This window comes from Trichosurus vulpecula, chromosome 1, assembly GCF_011100635.1.
Source record: "Trichosurus vulpecula isolate mTriVul1 chromosome 1, mTriVul1.pri, whole genome shotgun sequence".
Taxonomy (NCBI): Eukaryota; Metazoa; Chordata; class Mammalia; order Diprotodontia; family Phalangeridae; genus Trichosurus; species Trichosurus vulpecula.
In genome coordinates this window covers 362,757,053-362,780,295 of record NC_050573.1, presented here as the reverse complement: position 1 = coordinate 362,780,295, position 23,243 = coordinate 362,757,053, and the positions used below count along the sequence as shown (strand labels likewise).

Sequence of the window (23,243 nt, the reverse complement as noted above, 5' to 3'; positions counted from 1 at the left end):
GAAAGTTTGGTTAAAGGAGGCAAACAAGCTAGGTGATAGAAAAATCCATATTGTTTATTCCCTGAAAGCAGCAGAGCTAGCTTACTTGAACGTACAAGGAGCCAGAGCATAAATTCTGACTGCCTGAACAAAGAAATGAGAAAACTTATATACATTTTTCCTAGTCCCAACACAGCAGCCTGCATTATGTCACTTTTATGACCCCCATGATACAAGACAAGGATTTTCCTTAATGGAATAGGTTGTAAATACAATAAGTCAGGATAGTTGACAAAGTGTCACTTCGAATTACAACCCAGGATCTCTGTGTTTAATTTGCCATTAACATTCCATAACATAGTATATGCCCATAAAATATTAAGATAAGAAAAAGTCACATAATTCAAGATAATTTCTCAAGGCTAAAGGTCTCTCATCCTTAATGGCCATGGACAGAGGAAAGAATGCTCCATCTGGGCTTGTTGACATAAGATAGAGGTATTCTGAGTTTACTCAGAGAACAAAGAGACTGTTAGGATCAGGCTTTTCTTCTGGTTAATCAGTTCAGACTCTGAGTCTTATTGAAATTACAAAAATGATATAAAATGGTATAAAATGTTCCACAGTTATCTGTCTACTGTATAGCACAGTGCCTGACACACAGTAAGTGCTTAATAAATGTTTGTGGATTAAGTACCTTAGTGGAAGCAGCATGGCTTTGGAATCAGAAGACCTGGGCAATGGTCCCAAATTCTCTGCTTATTCTCTCTGTGATTATGAGCAAGTCATTTCCTTGGTGATTGGTCTCTCTGCCTTTCTCCACTCCAGTTTGCTCTCCACTTAGCTACCAAAGTTATCTTCCTAAAGTGCAAGTCCAATCATGGCACTTCCTCTCCCCTGAATAGTAAACTCCAGCAGCTTTCTTTTACAAATATAAAATCCTCCCTCCATCTTTTAAAACCCCTTACAAGATGACCCCTTGTGACCTTTCCAATCTAACACTTTCCTCCCCCCAGGGTACTCTACACTCTAGCAATACTAGCCTTCTTAATACTCTCTTGACTCTATAGCTTTTCACCAGCTGTCCTCTGTGCCGAGAATATTCTCCCTCCTTATCAGCTCCTCCTTGCTTCCATCAAGAATCAGCTCAAAGCCCCCCTCCTGTAAGAGGTCTCTTGTGGCCCCCTCCACTATTAGTGCCTTCCTTCAGGGATTACCACTGTTTATATCTTACAGGTACCTAGTTGTTCACATGTTGTCTCCCCCGTTAGAATGTCAGTCCCTTGAGGACAGGACCATGTTTTCTCCTTTCTTTGTATCTCTAGCACTTGGCATAGTGCCTAACAGGTACTAAGGATTTAATAAATGTTTGGTGACTGACATCCTCTTTGAGTCTCAGTTTCCTCCTCTATAAGAGAATTGAACTACATTACGTTTAAGGTTTCTTCCAATTGTAAATCCTATGATTTTACAGATGGAGGAAAACTGAGGAATCAGGACTAGACAGGCATAGTGACTTGCTCAAGAAACGCAGTGGCAGATCTGAGATGAGAACAAAGTCAGCCTATTGTCAGTCCAAAGCTATTTACACTATGCCAAGCTGGCTTGCATTAAGCCTGCTACCTCACTACAAACAATGCCACTCACAAGAATGTTCATTTAGGATAGAGTTAAGAAGAGATGAGACAGGAAAGGTAAATCAAACATATATGAAGAATTCAGAGAAACTTGGGAAGACGTATGAACTGATGCAGAGTGAAATGAGCAGATCCAGAATAAAATTTATGCAATGACAATAATAAAAAGGAAAACAACAGTTGAAAAACATCAGGACTCTTATTAATTTCAGAGGACTAGCAGTGAAGCATGTCTCCCACCTCAAGAGAGAGAAGTGGGGAACTATAGGTATAAAATTAGGCATACATTGCTAGACGTGGTCTATATGTTGATTTGTTTTAACTATATACTTCCTTGTGGCCAGAGAGGGTTTCCTTAGGAAGTTCTGGGAGTCGTTGGGAATAATGGTCTTTTTTTAAAGGAGCATCAATAAATCATACACATATATATACTTTTTATGTAAGTACATATATGAAAATGATAATAGCTAACATTTATATAACATCTACTATGTGCCAGGCACTTTACAGTTATCTCATTGGAGCTTCACAACAACCCTGAAAAGTAAGTGCTATTATGATCCTGCAACAGAGGCAAACAGAGGTTAAGTGATTTGCCCAGGGTCACATAGCTAGAAAGTGAAGAATTCACTTGTGAAGTGAAAAAAGGCTAGAATTGAACTGGGGTCTTCCTGACTCCAGGTTCGGTACTCTATCCACTACATAAGTCGTAACGCTTGATTATGAAAGGTATTGAGTGCTAACTACAGGTATTTGTAATTAATCTTGTAGATAGTGAGGAACCATGAAAAATCTCAGACAAAGGAATAACACAAGAGTAATAGTTAAGGAAGATTAATGTATGAAAGTAGTATAGAGCAATGTTGTCGAACTCAAATAGAAATGAAGGCTATTAAGCTGTATATGAGGCAGCATATTGATTTAGAAAACCACTTTTTAAAATTATGCTCTATCTATAGCATTTCTATTTTGTTTAATGTTTTCCAATTACATTTTAATCTGGTTCGGGGGCACTACAGAGTTGCCAGCTGAATGTGGCCAGCAGGCCTAGTGTTTGACACCTTTGAAAAGTCCATATCATATGGATCATATTGGTTGAAGGAAATGGAATGGTTAGCCTGAAGAAGACTGAGGGATAGGTGCAGGAGGGGGTAGGATGGGGCAATGTAGCAGGACCTGATAACTGCCTTCAGGAGTTTGAAAGAGGGAACACTTGGAAAAGGGGTTACACTCCTGTATGGTCCCAGAGTGCAGCACTAGGAGAGAAGGGTAAAAATAGCAGAGATAAATTTTGGCTTGATGTGGGGAAAAACTTTCTAAAAATTCAAGCTGTCCAAATGTGAAATGATCTGCCAAGAGAGGTGGCAGTGACTCTTACTGGAGGTCTTTAAAGAGAGGCCAGATTTGTCAGGGGTATTATAGTGGAAGTTCCTTTTGGGCATGGGTTGGACTAGATGGCTGCTGAAGTTCCTTCCAAATCTCAAATTCTGTGATTCTGTGGATTGAAAGCTGAAATAGTATAGTTGTCACAGTACCATGTTTTCAGTGGTAATGAGAGCCTGCACTAGGGTGGCAGCAGTAGGGATTGCAAGGAAGGAAGGAAGCATTTATTAGGTTCGCACTATGTGCCAGGCACTATGCTAAAGGTTTACAAATATTGTCTCATTTGATCTTTACAACAACCCTGGGAGGTTGATGCTATCATCATCCTCATTTTCTGGTTATGAACTGAGGCAGACAGAGGTTGAGTGATTTACCCAGTATCACACAGCTAGTAAGTGTCTGAGTTCAGAGCAAATCCTCTGCACCACTTAGATGACTCAAGGAGCAGGGACAGATTAATGACTGAATACAGGAAAGAGTTGGAGGAGGTGTAGAGCAGATGTGTCAGACCTAGGACCTTCCTGTTGCTGGTGGTTCAAAATACTTTCCAGAGCACTCAGAACCAGATTAAAATGTAATTGGGAAATATTTAACAAAATTTTTAAAAATAGAATAAAGCAGTTAACATCACATTTTAAAACCAGTATGCCACAGGGATCCTCATATATGGATTAGGGGGTCCTGTTTCTATTTGAATTTGAAACCATTGGTATAGAGGAGGCAGGACAAGAAAGAAATGAGAGATAGTGGACATGAATTGAACCTGGGGAAATAGAAGAGTGATACTACCATGAACACAGGGAATTTGAGGTTGGGGATGGCAGGCCAAGAGTCAAGAAAAGTTGTTTTGTTGTCCTGTATCTTCTAGCTATTCAGTTCCGGGCCTCATTTAACTTGCACAGGCCTGTTCCCTGTATGATGGACTTCTATCAACTAAACCATCTGTAAGGTACCATCCAAACCTACAATGCTATGATTTGGGCAACCATCTTCATAATGGAGATGGATAAAGTATTAACGCGGCGTGGTGTTGCCAGAAGAAAGGAAAGAGGGGCAAAGGCAGCTTTGGCGAGATTGCCTATAATTAGACGGTAACCGAGAAACAGAAACTAGTGAAAGACTCCGAAAAGCACGTAGAGGGGTAGGAGGAAAACCAGAACTGCAGGGAGGCAAAGTGAGGGGGGCTTCAAAGAGGCAGAGAGATGATCAAATGCTTCAGAGTCGAAAAGGGTAATTCTTATGACGATGGGGTTTTTGGCAACCTTCCAGCAAACGGGTGGGCGTAGAAACCAGCCCGAGGGGAACTAGAAAAGGCGTGGGTGCGAGGCAGTGAGGTCAGCTGGCGCAGCCCGCATTTTCCAGTTAAGGAGCTGGACCAAGAAAGCCCGGAGGCAGATGAGATTGAGAAAACTAGAAGGAGCTGCAAGCCTCAATCCCCTGGGAATGAAATCACCACTTCCCGAGTTTTTTTCATTTTCCTGCCTATCGTAACACAAGCAAGTTCGCGTACACCCTGGGGGCGGAGTGGGTGGGGTAGAAGGGAGGCAGGGAAGCAAAAGATCCCAGCTAATTAAAGAGACAAATTTTCTCCAGCTCCGCCCCCTCCACTGAACCAGCGAGGTCTGCGAGCGCTCTGGCTAAGCATCCTTTCGGCGCTTCTAAAACCCGGAAAAGGACGTGGACGGGACCGCGGCGGCCGCACTGCGCATGCCCCAGAGCCGAGCCCGGTGCGGGCAGCTTGGGGCCAGCCTCGGGGCTGGCCGGACGCTGCAGGTGAGGGTACCGACCTCGTGGGGTGAGACGTGCGGCCTTGGGGGCTCGAGCGCCTTACTTTGTTGCACTAAGAAGCACCCGCAACCCCGCCCTCGACCAGCCGGTGTGGGCGTCGAGAGCTGGCGGCCTCGACCCCGGGCGCGGAGCCCCCCGCCTGGGCGGCGAGGCTTGGGAAGGGTGCGGGCCCGCGACTGAGGGGGGGCGGTGTGAGGGGAGGGCGCGGAGGGCTGCGAGAAGGAGGGGGAGCGCTGTGCGCGTGTGGACCTCGCGCGGCTGCTGCCGCTTTGTTTCCTGGGAGCAGCCCCGCCCTCGGGACACAGCTGGAATTGGGAGGGGTACCAGGAAGCTGAGCGTCCCAGGTGTGTCCGCTGTTCTCCCCAACGCTGGAAGAAACTTTGGGTTGGGGGTGGAGGGGTTCTGTCTACACGGGGTGTCTTTACGCGGGGTTCTTGAACGGGCTATTCAGTAGTTTGATAACCCTATGTTAGTCTAACTGGTTCCCTTTGTAATCCTGTTTTCTGCATTTGAAAACTTGGGGTCCGTTGGTTTCAAAAAAGGTTAAGAATCCATCCTCTAAACCTAGTTTTCCAGGCTAGGGAATAGACTAGCGCCCACGTATCCAGGGCAGGAAAGGTTTGTGTATATTTATATACGAATAAGTATAATAATAAGATGATTTTGTATATGCTTATATGCTTTGTATATGTATATATGCATATTATATGCAATATGTACTGACACTTAAACATTCACATGAATGTGTGTACTTTCTCCCTCTCCTAGAATGTAGACTAGAAGCTGTATCATCACTGGGAAAACTTGAGTGAGATAAACAAATCTCTTGAAGTATTACTTCTCTGTGTCTAGCTCCTGGCGAGTTGTAATTGTTTCATTCTCTGTACTGGTTGTCTTTAGGTATAGCACAATGCCTGGCATATAATGCAGGCACTTGATAAAATACTTACTGGTTGATTCCTTTTCCTCCTTAATCCCAACCCCAAGAGAATGTCAGCAGCTTGAGGTCTAGGAGTGTTTTTACTTGTATCCCCTAGAACTTAGCTCGGTGACTTGAACTTTATTGGGGGGGGGCGGGAAATGGGTGATCGCGGAGCATTACGGGCTTGGAATTGGAATCCCCTGGTGGGAAATTACTTCCCTCGTGGATAGTAAGCTGAGCTATAACTTAGAATTAGGACACTTGAGTGACGTGACTTACCCTTGGTCACAAAATTAGTGCGAATCAAAGGCAGAACTTGAACATTAGACACTAGGGTTATTATTTGATTTTTATTGAAATACGGGAGAGGTGTTGCCCTCCATTACTAATTGGGAAGGGTTGATTTATTGCGGGGGGGATCCTTCAAGGGAATTAGCTTAAGGTAGCCCAGAGTTTTTGAAAGGTGGGGAAGGAGAGGAGGTACTACTCCCTAACGGGAATAGAGAAGATGTGTATTTTAGAGGCAGATGGGGAAGAGGCAGTGCCCTTTTTAGTGTAGAATAGTTTTTGCTGGGATATCATCCTAAGGTAATGGGAAAGTTGTCAGGTAAATAGACTTGAAGTCTCTTTCCCAGAACGAAGCAGCAGGGTGGGGAGTCACCAGCCTGTATTTGCCTTGTATTTGCTTAATGAAAGGTTCTAAAAGCTGAAACTATATGGTTTTATCTATTGGTGGTCATTCTTTCAGTTCGTTCAGCACAGAGACTGCTATCCAATTTCCTTTAAACCTCTTTCGCTCTCTTTTGCCCCATCTTCTTTTTCCTTTTTCTCCTCTGCCTTTATCTTATTTCACTCTTTTCTTCAAGGCTCTTTTCAGTGCTCTTCCTCTAATCCTCTTAGAGATTCTGTCAATCCATGAGCATTTATTAAGCACTTACTATATGCCATACACTCCCAAGAGCTGGAGATACAATGAAATCCAAAGGTCCCTGTCCTCAAGGAATTCATTCTAATGGGAAGGACAACCTACTAACAATGATGTATATAAAAGGCATATACATTGTAAATAGGAGTCAGATTCAGAGGGAAGACACTTCAGAGATGGTAAAAAGGGAGAGACTGGGAACAGCCTCCTACAGAAGGTAGGATTTGAGATGAAGAAGGAGCATTCCAGGTATGTAGGACAGCCAGTGAAAAGGCTGGGATTCAGAGTCATGAATATCTTCACTGTGCTCTGAGAGAAGTGTTTGCATATTTCTTTGGTCTTTATCTTTACAATGGTCTACTTTCTGCATTTTAGAAAAGGGAGGACATTCATCTAGTTGGACTTAACCACTGAAATACTCGCCTAACTGTTCTAACCTAGTCTTTGCATGTTAACCAGTCACACAAGCTGCATCAGTACTAATGATCCTAAAACATTTGCTTTTATCATTTCTCTTTCTTATTCTAGGGCTTCCTGTTGCCCAATCAAGTGCAAAGTTCCCTGTGGCCTTTTAATGCTCTCCAAGATCTGGCCTCTACCCATCCAACTCTGTTTCTTTAATATTCTTTTTATTTTTCTGCCCCTGGAATGCCTCACTTAAATTCTTCCTCCTTTTCCTCATTCCTCTCTTTTGTTGCTTTTCTTTAGAATGCCTGTCTTTATTCTGTATATCTAAATCTTAACCTTTTTCAAGGCCTACATAAGCCCATTTCAGTCTGTCCTTTAACTCAGGGGTTCTTAATCTCGTGTGTGTGTGTGTGTGTGTGTGTGATGGGCCCATTTAACTGTCTGGTGAAGCCTTTGGACCCCCTCTCAGTATAATGTCCATTGTCTACATTCATAATTAAGGGAAATGCTAAATTTGAGTTCGGTTCATAAAAATAAAAGTGTCTTTTTCCCTTCCAAGTTCACAGACTCCCCGAAATCTATCTGCGGACCCCAGGTTATGAAATATAACTTCTGTGGTACTACAAGTTAATGCTACTAAATCTGGTTAGCACTTACCTGTTCTTTAGTATGCATGGTAATTTCCTCAACTAGATTGTAAACTATGTCTCTATCAAATAGTACTGCAAACACAGAGGTTCAATAAAAGCTTGCTAATTGTGTTGTAATGGTCCTCATATAATATTTAAAGATTGTGCGAATCGTCCCTAAAGCTTACTGGGTGGACTAGGATTTGGCCCAGGATGAGAAGTTGTGGTTTCATTCTGCACCATGGAAAGAAATACTTAACTTCAAGGAGATCACATATCCATTGAAGTATTACTCATCTGTGTTTTTGTCTTATTCCTAAGTAGACTATGAGGTCTTCAGGAATGATTTAATTTGTCTTTGTTTCCGCATCACATAAATAGGTACCTAATAAATATATATTTGTTTGTATACTTTTTCAAGTACATGATTTTTGAAACCCACTCCTATTTTCTTACTAAAGACAAGGAATAATGATATTTTTTTCTCCTTTTCTTATAGGAAACTACAATGGAGAAGACATTTTCTGTGGCTCTGCTCTTCACATTAGTCATATCAGTGTTAGGTAACCATCATGGAATGGAACCAGAAAAAAGTGTTCCCAATTGGGCAACTAGTATTAATGTTGATTTGGCAATTGTTACTCAGCGGCAGCACTTACAGGAGCTTTTCCATAGATACGGTGAGAATAATTCCTTGACAGTTGAAGGATTTAGAAAATTGCTTCAGAATATAGGCATTGATAAACCTAAGAGAATCCATATAAATCATGACCATGATCATCACCATCATCATCATGGTACCACAAATAAAAATATTAAGAAAACTTTGTGTCCAGATCATGAATCTGGTGGCACAATTAAGGATACTAGGAATAGCCACATTAAAGGATTACACAAATCAGAAAATATTGAGAGCCAGCCAAGCATTTTGGTCAAGGACGGTGTTAGTGAGATGACCACAGCAATTTACAGCACTGCCATAGGAGGAAATCATTTCCTAAAGACTACCAAACAGCTTCTGCCCAAAGATTTGAACAGTTCCTTGGCACCCAACACAACAGAGGGTAATGGTATGAGCTTGCTGGCAAGAGGAAAAGCAAATGAATCAGTTGTGAATGAACCAGACCGAGGAGGAAGTTCTATATATTCTAAACATTCCAACCAAAATGTCCAGGAGGTAAGATTAAATTTGTTTATTGTTTTTAACTAAACATGTGCTGAGTGGTAGGCCACCATGAACATTGGCATTAGAAGGGAAAAGGGGAAAAGGGTAGGCACCAAAAACTGATTACTTCTCAGTTTTGCCATAGCTTAAACCCTTCCTACTTAAGTTCATTTATAACAAAACAAAGTTGTCTTTATTTCAGACAAAGAAAGGTTTTTAATTAATGGATTTTTTTTGGCAAACATAAACAGAGCCTTAGATGTGGAAATTACTACTACATATAATTCTGTGGGAAAGTGAAGTGTTATAATTATCTGAACAAAAAGTGGCTTTCAACTAGTATAGTCAACAAATATTCAAATCTGTGGAATTTTAAAGAGCTAAATTATTAGCTACATTTTAATAAATAAAAGTATTATAATTTGAATTCATATCAGCATAGTAACTTATTAACTACTAGTAAAGAATATTCTGATGTATCCTGGCTTACAAAGGGTGAGTTTCAAGGTATCTGATGTAAAAGTTGAGGCAATTTGAACAATCACATAATCAACCTAGAAAGCTTCGAGGCCAATAGTTTATTTTTTGAGAGAACCTTCTCCTGACAATAAACTAATATTTGAAGTATATTTTTTTTTTGAGGGAGGAAGGCAAGGCAGTTGGGGTTAAGTGACTTGCCCAAGGTCACACATCTAGTAAATGTCAAGTATCTGAGGCTAGATTTGAACTCAGGTTCTCCTGATTTCTGGACCTTAGTGCTGTATTCACTGTACCACTTAGCTGCCCCCTGTAAGATTTTATTCTAACAGCTAACATTTTTTTTTTAAACATGAAACACAAACTTTATTAATTTTTCTATAGAACATCCCTGTTGAAAATACATTTAAAATATATTCTTTTAACTTAGATGTCATGCTAAAATACAGCATGAAATAATGGTAATGGAATAAGCAAAAGTGATTTATTTCATACCTGCATTCATAAACAAAAGACTCTGCACAGTCTGAAGAAACAAGGAAATAAATGCAAATTTTCTAGTAAAGTATTATTTATTTGTACAATAACATAATGACCTTGGTCCTTCTGGGAAGAAGTAAACTGCTTACTGTGTTGATGTGAATTAACTCTTTCTAATCCCTATGGTACCATATTCAGTAGATTTCTGATCCATTCTTCAACACTAATCACCTGGTACGGGTAATTTTAGTCAACCCACTTTAAAAAGGTGCAGTTGAGGTTTAACAAGAAATATGGAAGTTAATGTTAACTTATATTTTCCTAGAAAATTTTCTAATTTGTAATATACTTGCAATTTAAAAAAAAAATGATATTCTGTCCCTCCTGGTATCTTAAGTAGCCAAATGAGATTATGCACAATGCAGAGTCAGAGCTTTTGACCAACCTGACACCTACTAAAAAGAAATCTTACATGTAGCCAAAGAATTTCTTTGATAAGATCAGAAAGCTGTCAGGTGCTTGTAAGTCTAAAGAACATAATGAAAAGTGACATGATAAAATAAATTTAATCAAGAAATTTGGCAAATGTAGCTAGTGGTCTAAAAAGCTATCAAGGATGAATATCTGATAGCTGATAGGAGGTGTACCTCACAATGGAATATTTGAGCTAACAGCTAACATTTACACAGCAGTTTTAAGTTTGCAAAGTGCTTTACATATATTGTTTCATTTGGTTCACCCAACAACCTTGTGAGGTAGGTCCTATTATCTTCATTTTACAGATGAAGAAACTGAGGCTGAAGGAGGTTAACTGACTTACCTAGGATCACACAGCTTATAAGTGTCTGAGGCAGGATCAAGTCAACATTCTCTCCACTAGACCATCTAGCTGCCTGCTTGACCAGTATTAATTCTATTCACCAAAGAGAGACAGGTGCTATATAAGTATTTTCAGGGTTGAACTAAACCTATTGCGGGAGAGATGTCATGATATATGTTTATTAGGATGAATAACTTCATTTTGTTAGTCCTAAGAATTACCATTTATCATAAATCAACAGATTTCTTAAAGCAGCTTCTTCTCACTATCTGCAATAGAAAATTATTTGATGGTAGGTGAGTAACAAGTTAATTCAGGTTTACAAGTAAATAAGTTGTAAATCGTAAATATAAGTTAGATAGAATCTTAAACTTTAAAGCAGGAAGTGACTTTACGATCATCCATTCCATTGAACTCGTTTTACAGATGAGGGAAATATCTAAATCCAAGGGGGAAAAGTGGCTTGTCTAAAACCACACAGTTAGTGACAGCAGGGACTACCTCTGTAGTTGCTTGACTCCCAGCCTATAGACAAATTGACTTAAACTTGCATATGCCAGTTCATCCATATGCTTATTCACTCAAGCTTTTTCTCCAGATGAATACATGTTAATAAAGCAGTGGTATCAAACTCAAATAGATATAAGGACTACTAAATCATACCTAAGGATCAACGTGGCAAGCATGTTGACTTAGAAAGTCACGTGTGAACATTATCTTTGTAGTATTTTTATTTTGTTAAATATTTCCCACTTCCATTTTAATCTGGCTCTTTTGTGCGCAACATTTTTGACACCTTTGCTGTAAACTAGGTTAGTACTATTTGCCTGTGAATTTCAAACGCTTGGCAAGAAAAAGCCAGAAGCTGATTCCATAAAGTGAGTGTCACAACCTTTCGTTAGACTGTTGCCCCTGGCCTGTTTGGCAGTTAAGTTAATTCCCACTGTACTGCATTTCAGGGTGTGTGCCCAAATTCTCAAAACAAAATTAATTTAGAGTTACTTGAATTTAAACAATTTTCCATATGTTTTAGCAGGAAGGTAGGGCTCTCCTGTAGCAAAAAGCTTATGGTGTTTTTTTTCCAGGTTTCATACTATGATAATGCCTTTTGTAATTTGAAATGTTTTGTTTTCATTAGTGCTTCAATGCATCAAAACTTCTCCAGTCTCATGGAATGGGCATACAAGTATTGCTGAATGCCACAGAATTTAATTATCTTTGTCCAGCTATTATCAATCAGATCGATGGCAAATCCTGTATAGTTCACGTAACCAGTGAAAAGAAGACTGAAATCCCTCCCAAGACCTATTCTTTACAAATAGGTAAGGTGGAATTATGCTCTTTAGCAGCTTTGTTAAACTTTGAGAGGTGTATGGTAGGAAAGAGGAAAGAGGTGGAAAATATTTCTATGAAAAATTATCAAATTTAAAAAAAGTCGGGATAATTTTATAATGTAAAATTTAAAATTCAGGAGACTTTTGTTAAATGTCATTTAGGAGACAGTGTTATGTAATGGAAAGAATACTGGTTTTGGAATCACAAGACTTGGGCTTCTGGAATTTAATGCTTCCTATCACTATGATATGGTAGAGGTTACCTATTCTCCCTCGGCCTCAGTTTCCTGACCTGTAAAATAAGAAAACTGAACTAGAATTAAATGGATGTAAGCAGTATGATATCAGCTATATGTGTGAAGTCGTGTAAAACATTTTCATACTAGCCATGTTGCAAAAACAAAACAAAACCAACAGTAAAAAGCAAGAAACAAAGTGGAGGGGGAAGTGTGCTTCAACCTGCAGCAGAGTCCTTGAGAGCGCTCTCTGGAGACGATTAGCATTTTGCATCATGAATCTTTTGGAATTGTCTTGGATCGTTGTATTGATCAGAGTAGCTAAGTCACATTTAATCATTGTTACAATATTGCTGTTACTGTGTACGATGTTCTCTTAGTTCTGCTCACTTTATTTTGCATTAGTTCATAGAAGTGTTCCCAGGTTTTTCTGAAACCATTTTTTTTGGTCATTTTTTTATATCACTATAATATTCTATCACCAGGCAGCTAAGTGGCACAGTTGATAGAGTGCTGGGCCTGAAGTCAGGAAGACTCATCTTCCTGAGTTCAAATGTGGCCTCTAACACTTACTAGCGGTGTGATCCCAGGCAAATCATTTAACCCAGTTTGCCTCAATTTCCTCATCTGTAAAATGAGCTGGAGAAGGAAATGGCAAATCACTCCAGGATCTTTGCCAAAAAAACCCAAATAGGGTCATGAAGAGTTGGACACAACTGAACAACAATCCAAAAAGTGGAAAAACTTGCCCTGAGGGGTGGGAGTTTCTTTCTTCACCTTAGAGTCCTTGAAGCAGGCTAGACACTAATTGTTAGGTGTGTTTATAGTGGGGATTCTTTTCGTGTGTAGGTTAGAATAGATGGCCTCTAAGCTCCTTCCGTTCTCAAATTCTGTGTTTTATGTGGTATGTCCTTTGTTCCTTATGGCTTAATTTTGAAAATTTCACATTCTAAAAAATTCTATTTTTTCAATTAACAAAAATTTACCTTCTCTTCTTCCCACTGCCCCCTCCACTGAAAAAGAAAAAAGAACAAATATGCATAGTCAAACAAAACAAATTTCCAAATTGGCTGTGTCCAAAAAAATGTATATATCTTAGAATGCATACTGAGATCATTACCTCTTTGTCAGGAAGTGAGGAAGCGTGTTTTATTGATGGGTCCTCCATGACCATGGTTGTTCATCTTGTTGTTTAGAGTTCTTAAGTCGTCCTGTTGATTACGAATGCAGCTATTATGTGGATATATAATTCTCAAAAATCATATTAATAGCTACTGACATTTACATAACATTGTAATGACTACAGAGTGTTTGCCCTGCAATGACCTTCTGAGCTTAGTTGTGCAAGTATTATCCCCATTTTACAGATGAGGAAATTATGGTGATTAAGTGATGATTGGTGAATTGAAATACTGAGGTTCGAAGAACTGTCAAAAGAGCAAGACCATCAGTCCTAGAAAGCATAATAATTTCTTTCCAGCCCAGGGCTGGTCTTAACAGTGTAAACTGTATAAACTAATAAGAACTCTCTGGTTAAGAATATGAACCTGAAAATGTTTTTCAACGATTTGTTTGTCATTTCACCACAGCTTTAGTCCTAATAATAATAGGTAATATTTATGGAAGGCTTTAAAGTTTGAAAAGCACTGCACAAACATTACCTCATTTTATCTTCACAACAACCCTGGAAGGTAGATGCTGTTACTTTCTCCATTTCGTAGATGAGGAAACTGAGATCAAAGTTGTGATTAGCCCAGGGTCGCTTAGCCAGGAATAGTTTGAGACTGGATTTTTGAACTTAGGTCTTCCTAACTCGGGGTTCCATACTTTGATGCACTTTTGCCCCTTAGCTGCTGTCCTGCTGACCTTAGTTGTGAAAGTCAGGCAAACGAGTAAGTAACTTGTATATTAACTGCATGATTACCTTTTGTGTGTGTTTTGTTTTAACAGCTTGGATTGGTGGATTCATAGCTATTTCCATCATCAGTTTCCTTTCTTTGCTTGGTGTCATCTTAGTACCGCTGATGAATCGTGTGTTTTTCAAGTTTCTTCTAAGTTTTCTTGTGGCATTAGCTGTTGGGACATTAAGTGGTGATGCCTTTTTGCATCTTCTCCCACATGTAAGTAGTATTAACCCATTTTAACATACTTTGTTATTCATTGTTGACAGTAATTATTAGTTGTTCAGAAGTTATTTTTCAGTGTTTATTTACTAAAACTGTTTGCATCTAAGTCGTGGATGTGTTAGAAGTTTGATTTTTGATGATAAAATGTAATTTTGAAATATGTTGGACATTACTAACTTGTATACACAAGTTTTCATGCTTTTTCCTTTTTTTCTTAAGGAAATTTACTAAAGCTAGCATTTTGGATTTTTTAAAAATATTAAAAGGAGATTGATAAAGGCATGTGGGCCACAATTCCAATCAGCAGTAAAGCACTACTAAGGTAGGGGTCTGAGCTGTAATTGATTTATTAGGGAGACTGGTGGCCCCTAAGCCATCCAATTCAAGACCTTCCTCTCTGCCTAGGATCTTGATGTTCAGAGCCTGAGGGATTTTTTTGATCCTGGAGAATCTGGGAAGTCCCCTAGCCCTTGGGAGGGTTCTTCAAAAGCCTGGAAACTCCTATGATTGGTTAACCATCAGAAGCTGAGAAGCTCTCATGATTGGCTAAGGGCAATCCATCAGTCATAGCTACTTTGTCAGCAGGCCTTTCACTGGTCATTAGCTGTGTTGGGCCACCTCAACCAGGGCCTTCCTTTTGTCAGCTTGTCAGAGGTTTTCCATTGTTCTAACAACAGTGTTTGACCAGCTGTTAACTAGGAACTAAGGAAGTTGTGGTTTTCAAGCACAAGGTCACAAGGAAGTGGATGGTAATGATTGATCAAGGCAGAGAGGCAAATGATTTCTACTACAAGCCCAGTAGTTGGAGGGGCAGGGGGGGTGGTTAATGCAGTAATTATATTCTTAATGCATTCTTAACTAACAGTATGAATCTGTCTGATAAATCAAATATAATTAATATAATCATCAACATAGGGTGGATTAATCAATCATAACTCTTATCCTAACAGCATCAGCTAAAATAATTATCTTGCTCTTAATTCTATTCTGCTTAATTCACTGATAACTTTGATATTAGTGCAAGCACAGTTACTTGAGAGAGACCTGCATTGGGAACATTTTCTTTCCCTTTTAGTGTTAAATGCTGTTAGTTACTATTAAATAAGTGACTGAAGTTTGTTTTTGGAATAGATAATTGTTTTCTATGATGTGACAATATCTTAAATATATGCGATGCACAGGAATTTCTCCTTATGTTTATCTAAAACCTAAGACACACTGGAAGTAGGTAAGGCTTGTATTATTTCAATTTTGGTACCTAAGGAAACTGAGACACAAAAGTGACATGACTTGCTGTAGATCATGAAGCTAGTTAATGGCAACAACAAAGGTTTTTGCAGTTCCTTATCTTAACATCTTTTCTTCCTCTGAAAACTGCCTGTTCATATCCTTTGACCATTTCTCAATTGGGGAATGGCTTGTATTCTTATATATTTGGCCCAGTTCCCTGTATATTTTAGAAATGAGGCCTTTATCAGAGATACTAGTTGCAAAGATTTTCTCCCAATTTTCTGCTTCCCTCCTAATTCTTGTTGCATTGGCTTTTTTTGTACAAAAAACAATTAATAATTTCATTCAAGAGAATGACAATAATGAAACAACATACCAAAACTTATGGGATGCAGCAAAAGCAGTTCTTAGGGGAAGTTTTATATCTCTAAAGGCCTACATGAATAAAATAGGGAAAGAGGAGATCAATGATCTGGGCATACAGCTGAAAAAGCTAGAAAAAGAGCAAATTGAAAACCCCCAATTAAATACCAAATTAGAAATACTGAAAATCAAAGGAGAGATTAATAAAATTGAAACCAAGAAAACTATTGAATTAATAAATAAAACAAAGAGCTGGTTTTATGAAAAAACCAATAAAATTGATAAACCTTTGGCCAATTTGATTAAAAAAAAGAAAGAAGAAAATCAAATTACCAGTATAAAAAATGAAAAGGGTGAGGTCACCTCTAATGAAGAGGAAATCAAAACAATAATTAGGAATTATTTTGCCCAACTGTATGCCCATAAATTTGACAACCTTAGAGATATGGATGAATATCTACAAAAACATAAACTGCCCAGACTAACAGAGAAGGAAGTGAAATTTCTTAATGACCCCATATCAGAAAAAGAAATTGAGCAGGCCATCAACGAACTCCCTAGGAAAAAATCTCCAGGGCCAGATGGTTTTACATGTGAATTCTATCAAACATTTAAAGAACAACTAATTCCAATACTTTGTAGACTATTTGGGAAAATAGGTGAAGAAGGAGTCCTACCAAATTCTTTTTATGACACAAATATGGTACTAATACCCAAACCAGGTAGAGTTAAAACAGAGAAAGAAAATTATAGACCAATTTCTCTAATGAATATTGATGCAAAAATTTTAAATAAAATATTAGCAAAAAAGATTGCAGCAACTCATTACGAGAATAATACACTATGACCAGGTAGGATTTATTCCAGGAATGCAAGGCTGGTTCAATATTAGGAAAACTATTAGCATAATTGACCATATCAACAACAAAACTAGCAGAAACCATATGATCATCTCAATAGACGCAGAAAAAGCCTTTGACAAAGTACAACACCCATTCCTATTAAAAACACTAGAAAGCATAGGAATAAGTGGAACCTTCCTCAAAATTATAAATAGCATCTACCTAAAACCATCGACAAGCATTATTTGTAATGGGGATAAACTAGATGCATTCCCAATAAGATCAGGGGTGAAACAAGGATGTCCATTATCACCCCTATTATTCAATTTGGTACTAGAAAGACAGAAACATTTTTAAAAGTTCTCAGAGAAGAACAGAAGGAAGCAAAATCAGCTATGAAAGTCATGGGCTTGAGATCATGATATGATTTTTTAAAAAAAGAAGTGGTATGGAATGAATATTGATAGCTTCATATATATATATAATTCTTTTTGTATTTTACTTTATATATAGAAATGCTTATTGTTGGGGGATGGGGTAGGGTGTTAAATTCAAAATAAAAGAAATTTTTAAAACTCTGGATTTAATTGTCAAGTCAAAACCCAAAGCATTCTCTTCAGGAATGCTACTTTACTGTTCTCAGTGTCCTTTAATTTAGTATTAGCATTGAGAAACATTCTCTCATATTTTGGAATCACAGATACAGTGAACCAGTAGAATGTAAGCTTCCTTCACTCAAGGAGCTTAAAAAGATAAAAAGAAAGGCCCCCAAAATACCAAAATGTTTATGGCAACACTTTTTGAGGTAACAAAGAACTAGAAACAAAATGGGTGCCTAGTGAATGAAGAATAGCTAAATGAATTGTGAATGTATTGGAATATTGCTTCAGTGTCAGAAACGGTAACTCCCAATGATGAATACAGAGAAACATGAGAAGACATTTATAAACTGATACAAAGTGAAATAAGCAACCCAGTGAAACCATCTACAGTGACTACCACAATGTAAATTGAAAGAGCATTAACAATAAAACAATCAAAACTGAATGTTGCTAAATTATAATGACCAAGCTTAACCCCACAAAAGAAAGATGAGAAAGTACCTTTTGCAGAAGTGAGTGCGCTGTAGGCATGGAACCCTGCATCCAGTGTTAGACTTGGTTTATATCTTGGGAGATGTAGCTGAACTGTTTTTCCCTTATTTTTCATTCTCTGTTACGATGGAAAGCCCTTAGAGAGTGGAAAAGAAAAGAGATATCCTGAGAGATGTTAGTGACATAAAAACAAAATATTAATAAACTTTGAAAAGAAAAAAAAATTAAGCTCCTTGGGCATGTACTAGTTTTGTTTTCTTTCTGTGTCTCTAGCACCTAGCACAGTGCTTGGCATGTAGTAGGCACTTAGTAAATACTTGTTGACCAAATGACCACATGTGAATTTCAGTTTTCTCTTTTACTGTTATTTGTACTTTCATGGAGTGTAAAGGAGTGTTAGGTTTTTTAGAGCTATAAAAGACCTTCATCTGATCCAGGAAGATTCCTAAAAAATTTAGGAGTTTTATTTAAGAATCTTTAATCATTAGAAGATATTGCTTCTATAGAAATGGTGTCAGGACATGCAGCATAATAATTTCAGGCCCAAACTACATTAACAATTGAATCCAAGATATTTTAATGATATAAAGGTCTTACAGGATTGTGTGCCTTCCTTCTGGCTTAATTTTCTCATCAGATTCCTCATGTGATAAGGATGGGGACTGGACCTTTGGTTATATGAGGAACTTTTGGATGAGGAAACTCCCTCTACCTGTGCAGATCATCTTCTCTGTAATTTGTAACATTTCAAATTCCTGAATAACGTCCTAGTCTGTATGTTATCATTGAGGCACTATTGCAAGCGGAAAGATAATAAAAAATGGCCAGATACTAACCTTGCTTACATAAAGTAAATTCCAAAATTGAATAGTATGCTGTCCTCAGGTTAGTCAGTGATTCTGAAATGTCTTTTCAAAATATAGGAGATGATAGAACTTCTAAAAGTCTTCGTGTATCCATGCATTAATTTGGACCCTGAACCAGGTAAATGTGAGACTGCTGACATGAAGACACTTTCTAATTCAACAAATGTTTAAATGCCTTGTAGTATACAAGTTACTATATGCTAATTGCTAGAGTTACAAGTATAAGACAAAGGTCCCTGCTTTCGAGGAGCTTACAGTCTAAAGGGGGGAAAAGTAAACTTATAAGTAAATACGCTGCAAAGAAGAGCTTTTTGTTTTTATGACAATCTTCTGCTTCAGAGCTTGCCCCCAAATCAGTTAGGCTTCATTCACTTGCACCTACTTCCTACTGATCTAAAAGATAGCAAGTATCATCAACATAAACCAATTTCATTGGAATCTTTTATTTATTGTCCTTTGCTCAGGGGCTAAAATTTTTTAAAATTTTAAGTACTAGTCCAAGTATTTGAAGTCTTTAGAGAACTAACATCTGGATGAGTGTGTTTTTGTTGACTTACATATAAGTGTGCTATCTCTCTCCCCACATAGATGTGTATATATACATAAGTATGTATATGTATCAGACTGATTGCACCAAAGTATAAACACATTATCGTATTAGTTATTCTCAGTATGAAAGAATTCTTAATGTTGCTTCTTATGTCATTGGCAAGTCATTTGCAATCATTTGTATGTTAGTAAATTGAATCTAACAATTTTGAAACATATTGTTTGTTCATAGTCTCATGCAAGTCACCACCATAGTCATAGTCATGAGGATCAACCCCTTCAAGCAAGCAGAGGACCACTTTTTAGTCATCTATCTTCTCAAAATATAGAAGAAAGCACTTACTTTGACTCCACTTGGAAAGGTCTTACAGCTCTAGGAGGCCTGTATTTCATGTTTCTTGCTGAACATTTAATCACATTGATTAAACAATTTAAGGACAAGAAGAAAAAGGTAAAATATTAATATCTAATACTTAATGTATTTTAAAAGCTATTCATGCTGATAAGTACTATACCTGAGGTGCAGGATCTTAGATTTGGGGAGTTAGTAGCCTCTAGTCCTGCTACTTAAGGGAACTTAGGGAGTATTTGCAAGTGTCAGTACTTCTAGATTCTTCTTCCCTAAAGTCTCCAACCCTACATGAGAAGGAAAAGGATAAAAGTAAATGACTTAGGCTTATGGCATTAACAGGGCTTCCAGACCCAGAAATGCAGTAGATACCCATTAAATATTAGTTGATGATAGTGGTGAACATTTCTTTGAAAATGTTGCCCTATACTTTATCTTCCTTTTTGGCTAAAAATTTGTGTGGCACTCACTCAGTGTTCTGCCAGAGATGGTATATAATTGGTTCTCATGTTCTATTGACAGTACCTTTTCAGTTACATTATTTATGTCATCCATGCTCAAAGAGCTTTCCTCATCAATCCTAGTGGTTCAGGCAGGAGATGGTCTTTCTGCAGCTAGCTCTAATCTTATGAGGTTGGAAATGGGTAGATAGGGCTGGGAGAGTGCCCTCTTTTTGACTTAATTCAACAAATGCATATTAAGTGCCTTATTGTAAACATGGCCCTATGTTAGTGATATGTATAAGATAGCCAGTGAAGAATAGCATGTGGAGATGCTTCACTATCAGGCACCTAGGTAGCACAGTGGATGCCTGAAGTTAGAAAGAATCATCTTCCTGAGTTCAGATCTGGTTTCAGACACTTAACCAGCTGTGTGACTCTGTTTGTCTCAGAGTCCTTATTGGTAAAATGAGCCGGAGAAGGAAATGGCAAGTCACTCTAGTATCTTTGCCAAGGAAACTCCAGTTGGGATTATAAAGAATCAGATACAACTGAAACAACTGAACAGCAAATGCAGCATTACGAAAAAGGCAATTTCTGGCTTTTAATTGCTGATGAATATAACTATCAATATTGGTTTTGCTGATAATAAAGGGTTTTTTCTGTCCTCTTCACAAGAGATGACAAAGGAACAAATTTCAGTTTAATGAGTCATCCTCCTCCTCTGAGAGAAGCATATCTTGAATTAATCCTTAGAGTTAATGACTCTACTGTTACAACTGTATAAAAATGGGGTCCCCTTTGTGTGATTATTTCAAATACTAAGGAAATTGATATAGCCAAAAGTCATAAATTGAGGAGGAAACATAAAATTCTGAGGTGTTATAGTCCTATACTGTGATTATGACTTTGCATTCATATATTTATGATTGATACGAAGTATATATATTTACTGAACCCATCTAATATGTATTTAACAATTACATATATATACACACAAACTATTATATACTTAACAAACATGTATATATAGAGTGCCCTTTTCCCCATCTCAAAAGATGTGATATACTCACCTGTACTCAAAAGTTTACAATCTGGTAGTAATCTATTAATACAGCTTTTATGTTAAATATATTTGATTAAATGTTTGACTTTTAGATGTTTGCAAATTCTGTTAAAATATTACTTTCCCTCGATGCTTTAGACTCAAAAAAAGCCTGAAAGTGATGATGAGATGGAGATTAAGAAACAGTTGTCCAAGTATGAATCTCAACTTTCAACAAACGAAGAGAAATTAGACACAGATGATCGTAAGTCCTGGTAATCAAATCTTGAGAAAACCCTGCTGTATCCTTTTTTTTTTTTTTTAATCAGAAGAGCTAATACCTTATCTGCTTCCTAAAGAACAGCTGATAACTTATGTTGTATACCCTCTAAAAGTGACAGGAAGTGAGAATATCGTCATTTTCAGGGGAAATTTGCCAGAAGATTCAAGGCTGGCCATCCCTGGTCCTGTGGGACTTTAGTATACCCTTCTTACACTAACCCATTTGTTCCCCTGGAGAAGTGAGGTGATTTTGCCTAGGAGGTCATTTATTTTAGGGCCAGTCACATTTTATTTCCATAGCCCCACTGTATAGGATTTGCCTCTAGTGTATTCCTTTAAAAATAAGAGGAATTTGAAATCAACTCAAACACTGAGATAAAGAACACTAATGTACTGAACCCAAATAAGAACTTTTTATTTATTTTTTAAATTTTTTTTCAAATAACTTTTTAAACCAAATCAAAGCTTCATCCAGAAACTCTTCAGTTGAAGAAATTTTTCTTTCCTGTTACAGTTTCGTAAATGAGAAACTTGAGACCCAGAGAGATTAAGTACAGTAAACATAATAAATATGCCCTATCACAGGCTGTTGTGAGGATCCAAGAAAATGATATATGGAAGGCTTTGCTGTCTTTTAAGTCCTGCTGCTGTTCTTATAACCAACACCAAACAGAGTCACACAGCTAGAAGTAATGTGGCTAGGATTAAAACCCAAGTCTTTGAATTTCAAATTCATTATCTTTTCTTGCATGTCATGCTGCATTTTGTGGCTTACTTTATCATTACCAGTAGATTCTTTTGGAGAGAATTCAGGATGGTTGTTTATTTAGTGTTTTGTCCTCTGCCTTCTGATTCACTTTTGTGAATTATATATAGACATTACCTGGTCTTTTGTTTTTGATGTCCATATCCCTAGACTTCTAATGTTTTATCTGACTGGATGATTATAAACAATTGTCTTTTGACTGTTAGTTCCTGGTGCAAAGCATACGTCATTATGAGTTTGGTATTTATTAATAGGCAGTAATTATCATATTTACTCAGTATTTGGAAAGGGGCTTGACAAACAATTCTTTTCTTTTTTTTGCAGGGGGGAAGGCAGGGCAATTGGGGTTAAGTGATTTGCCCAAGGTCACACAGCTAGTACATGTGTCAAGTGTCTGAGGCCGGATTTGAACTCAGGTCCTCCTGACTCCAGGGCCAGTGCTCTACTCACTGCGCCACCTGGCTGCCCCTTGACAAATGATTCTACTCATAGGATGTGTCTAATAAATGTTGATCATCTAATTCCTTCTCTTTTTTTTTTCATACATATGCACGTGCACACAAGTGCATGCATTCACACACTCACTTTTAACTGGCAGAGTTTTGGAAGGATCTTATATGATCCTTGGAAAAGCTACCCATACTCATTGCTTCCACTTTATCTCCTCTCACTCCTTGGCTGTGGATGCCTTATAAATATTCCCACATCTCCTCCATCCTTAAAAAACCCTCACTTGATCCATCTATCCCCACTAGGTATTGTGCCATATCTCTCTTCCCTTTTGAGGCTTCACTCCTTAAGAAAGTGTCTATCATCAGCTTCTAGCTCTTTTTTTCTCACTCTCTTAGCTCTCTGTGGTCTGGTTTCTGATCTCATTGCTCAAATGAAACTCAAAGTTACCAATAATTACTTAATTTCCAGATATAATGGTCTTTTTTGAGTCCCCCTTCTTCTCCTCTTGACAGTGTTGACCATCTCGCATTTGGATTTTTGTGATACTTCTCTCTTCTGGTATTCCCCCTACCTGTGTACCTGCTTCTCCATATCCTTTTTTATCATTATCCATACGATAACCTTCTAAGGGTGGGTGTTCTCCATGGTTCTATCA

At 38.0% G+C, this 23,243-nt stretch overlaps 1 protein-coding gene across 2 annotated transcripts in view; it reads left to right on the top strand.

Annotated features, from left to right (window-relative positions):
- The first annotated feature begins 4,703 nt into the window (after positions 1-4,703).
- The window catches only part of SLC39A6 (solute carrier family 39 member 6), a 38,826-nt gene continuing 20,286 nt past the window's right edge, over positions 4,704-23,243 (top strand). The window contains exons 1-6 of one of the 2 annotated variants that reach the window (XM_036741247.1): positions 4,704-4,772; positions 8,171-8,848; positions 11,752-11,935; positions 14,134-14,303; positions 19,486-19,704; positions 21,247-21,352. In XM_036741247.1, the coding sequence (XP_036597142.1) occupies positions 4,707-4,772; positions 8,171-8,848; positions 11,752-11,935; positions 14,134-14,303; positions 19,486-19,704; positions 21,247-21,352 (1,423 nt within the window). In that variant the 5' untranslated portion in view covers positions 4,704-4,706. The remainder of the gene's footprint in view (positions 4,773-8,170; positions 8,849-11,751; positions 11,936-14,133; positions 14,304-19,485; positions 19,705-21,246; positions 21,353-23,243) is intronic. The other variant, XM_036741248.1, reaches the window with a different exon arrangement.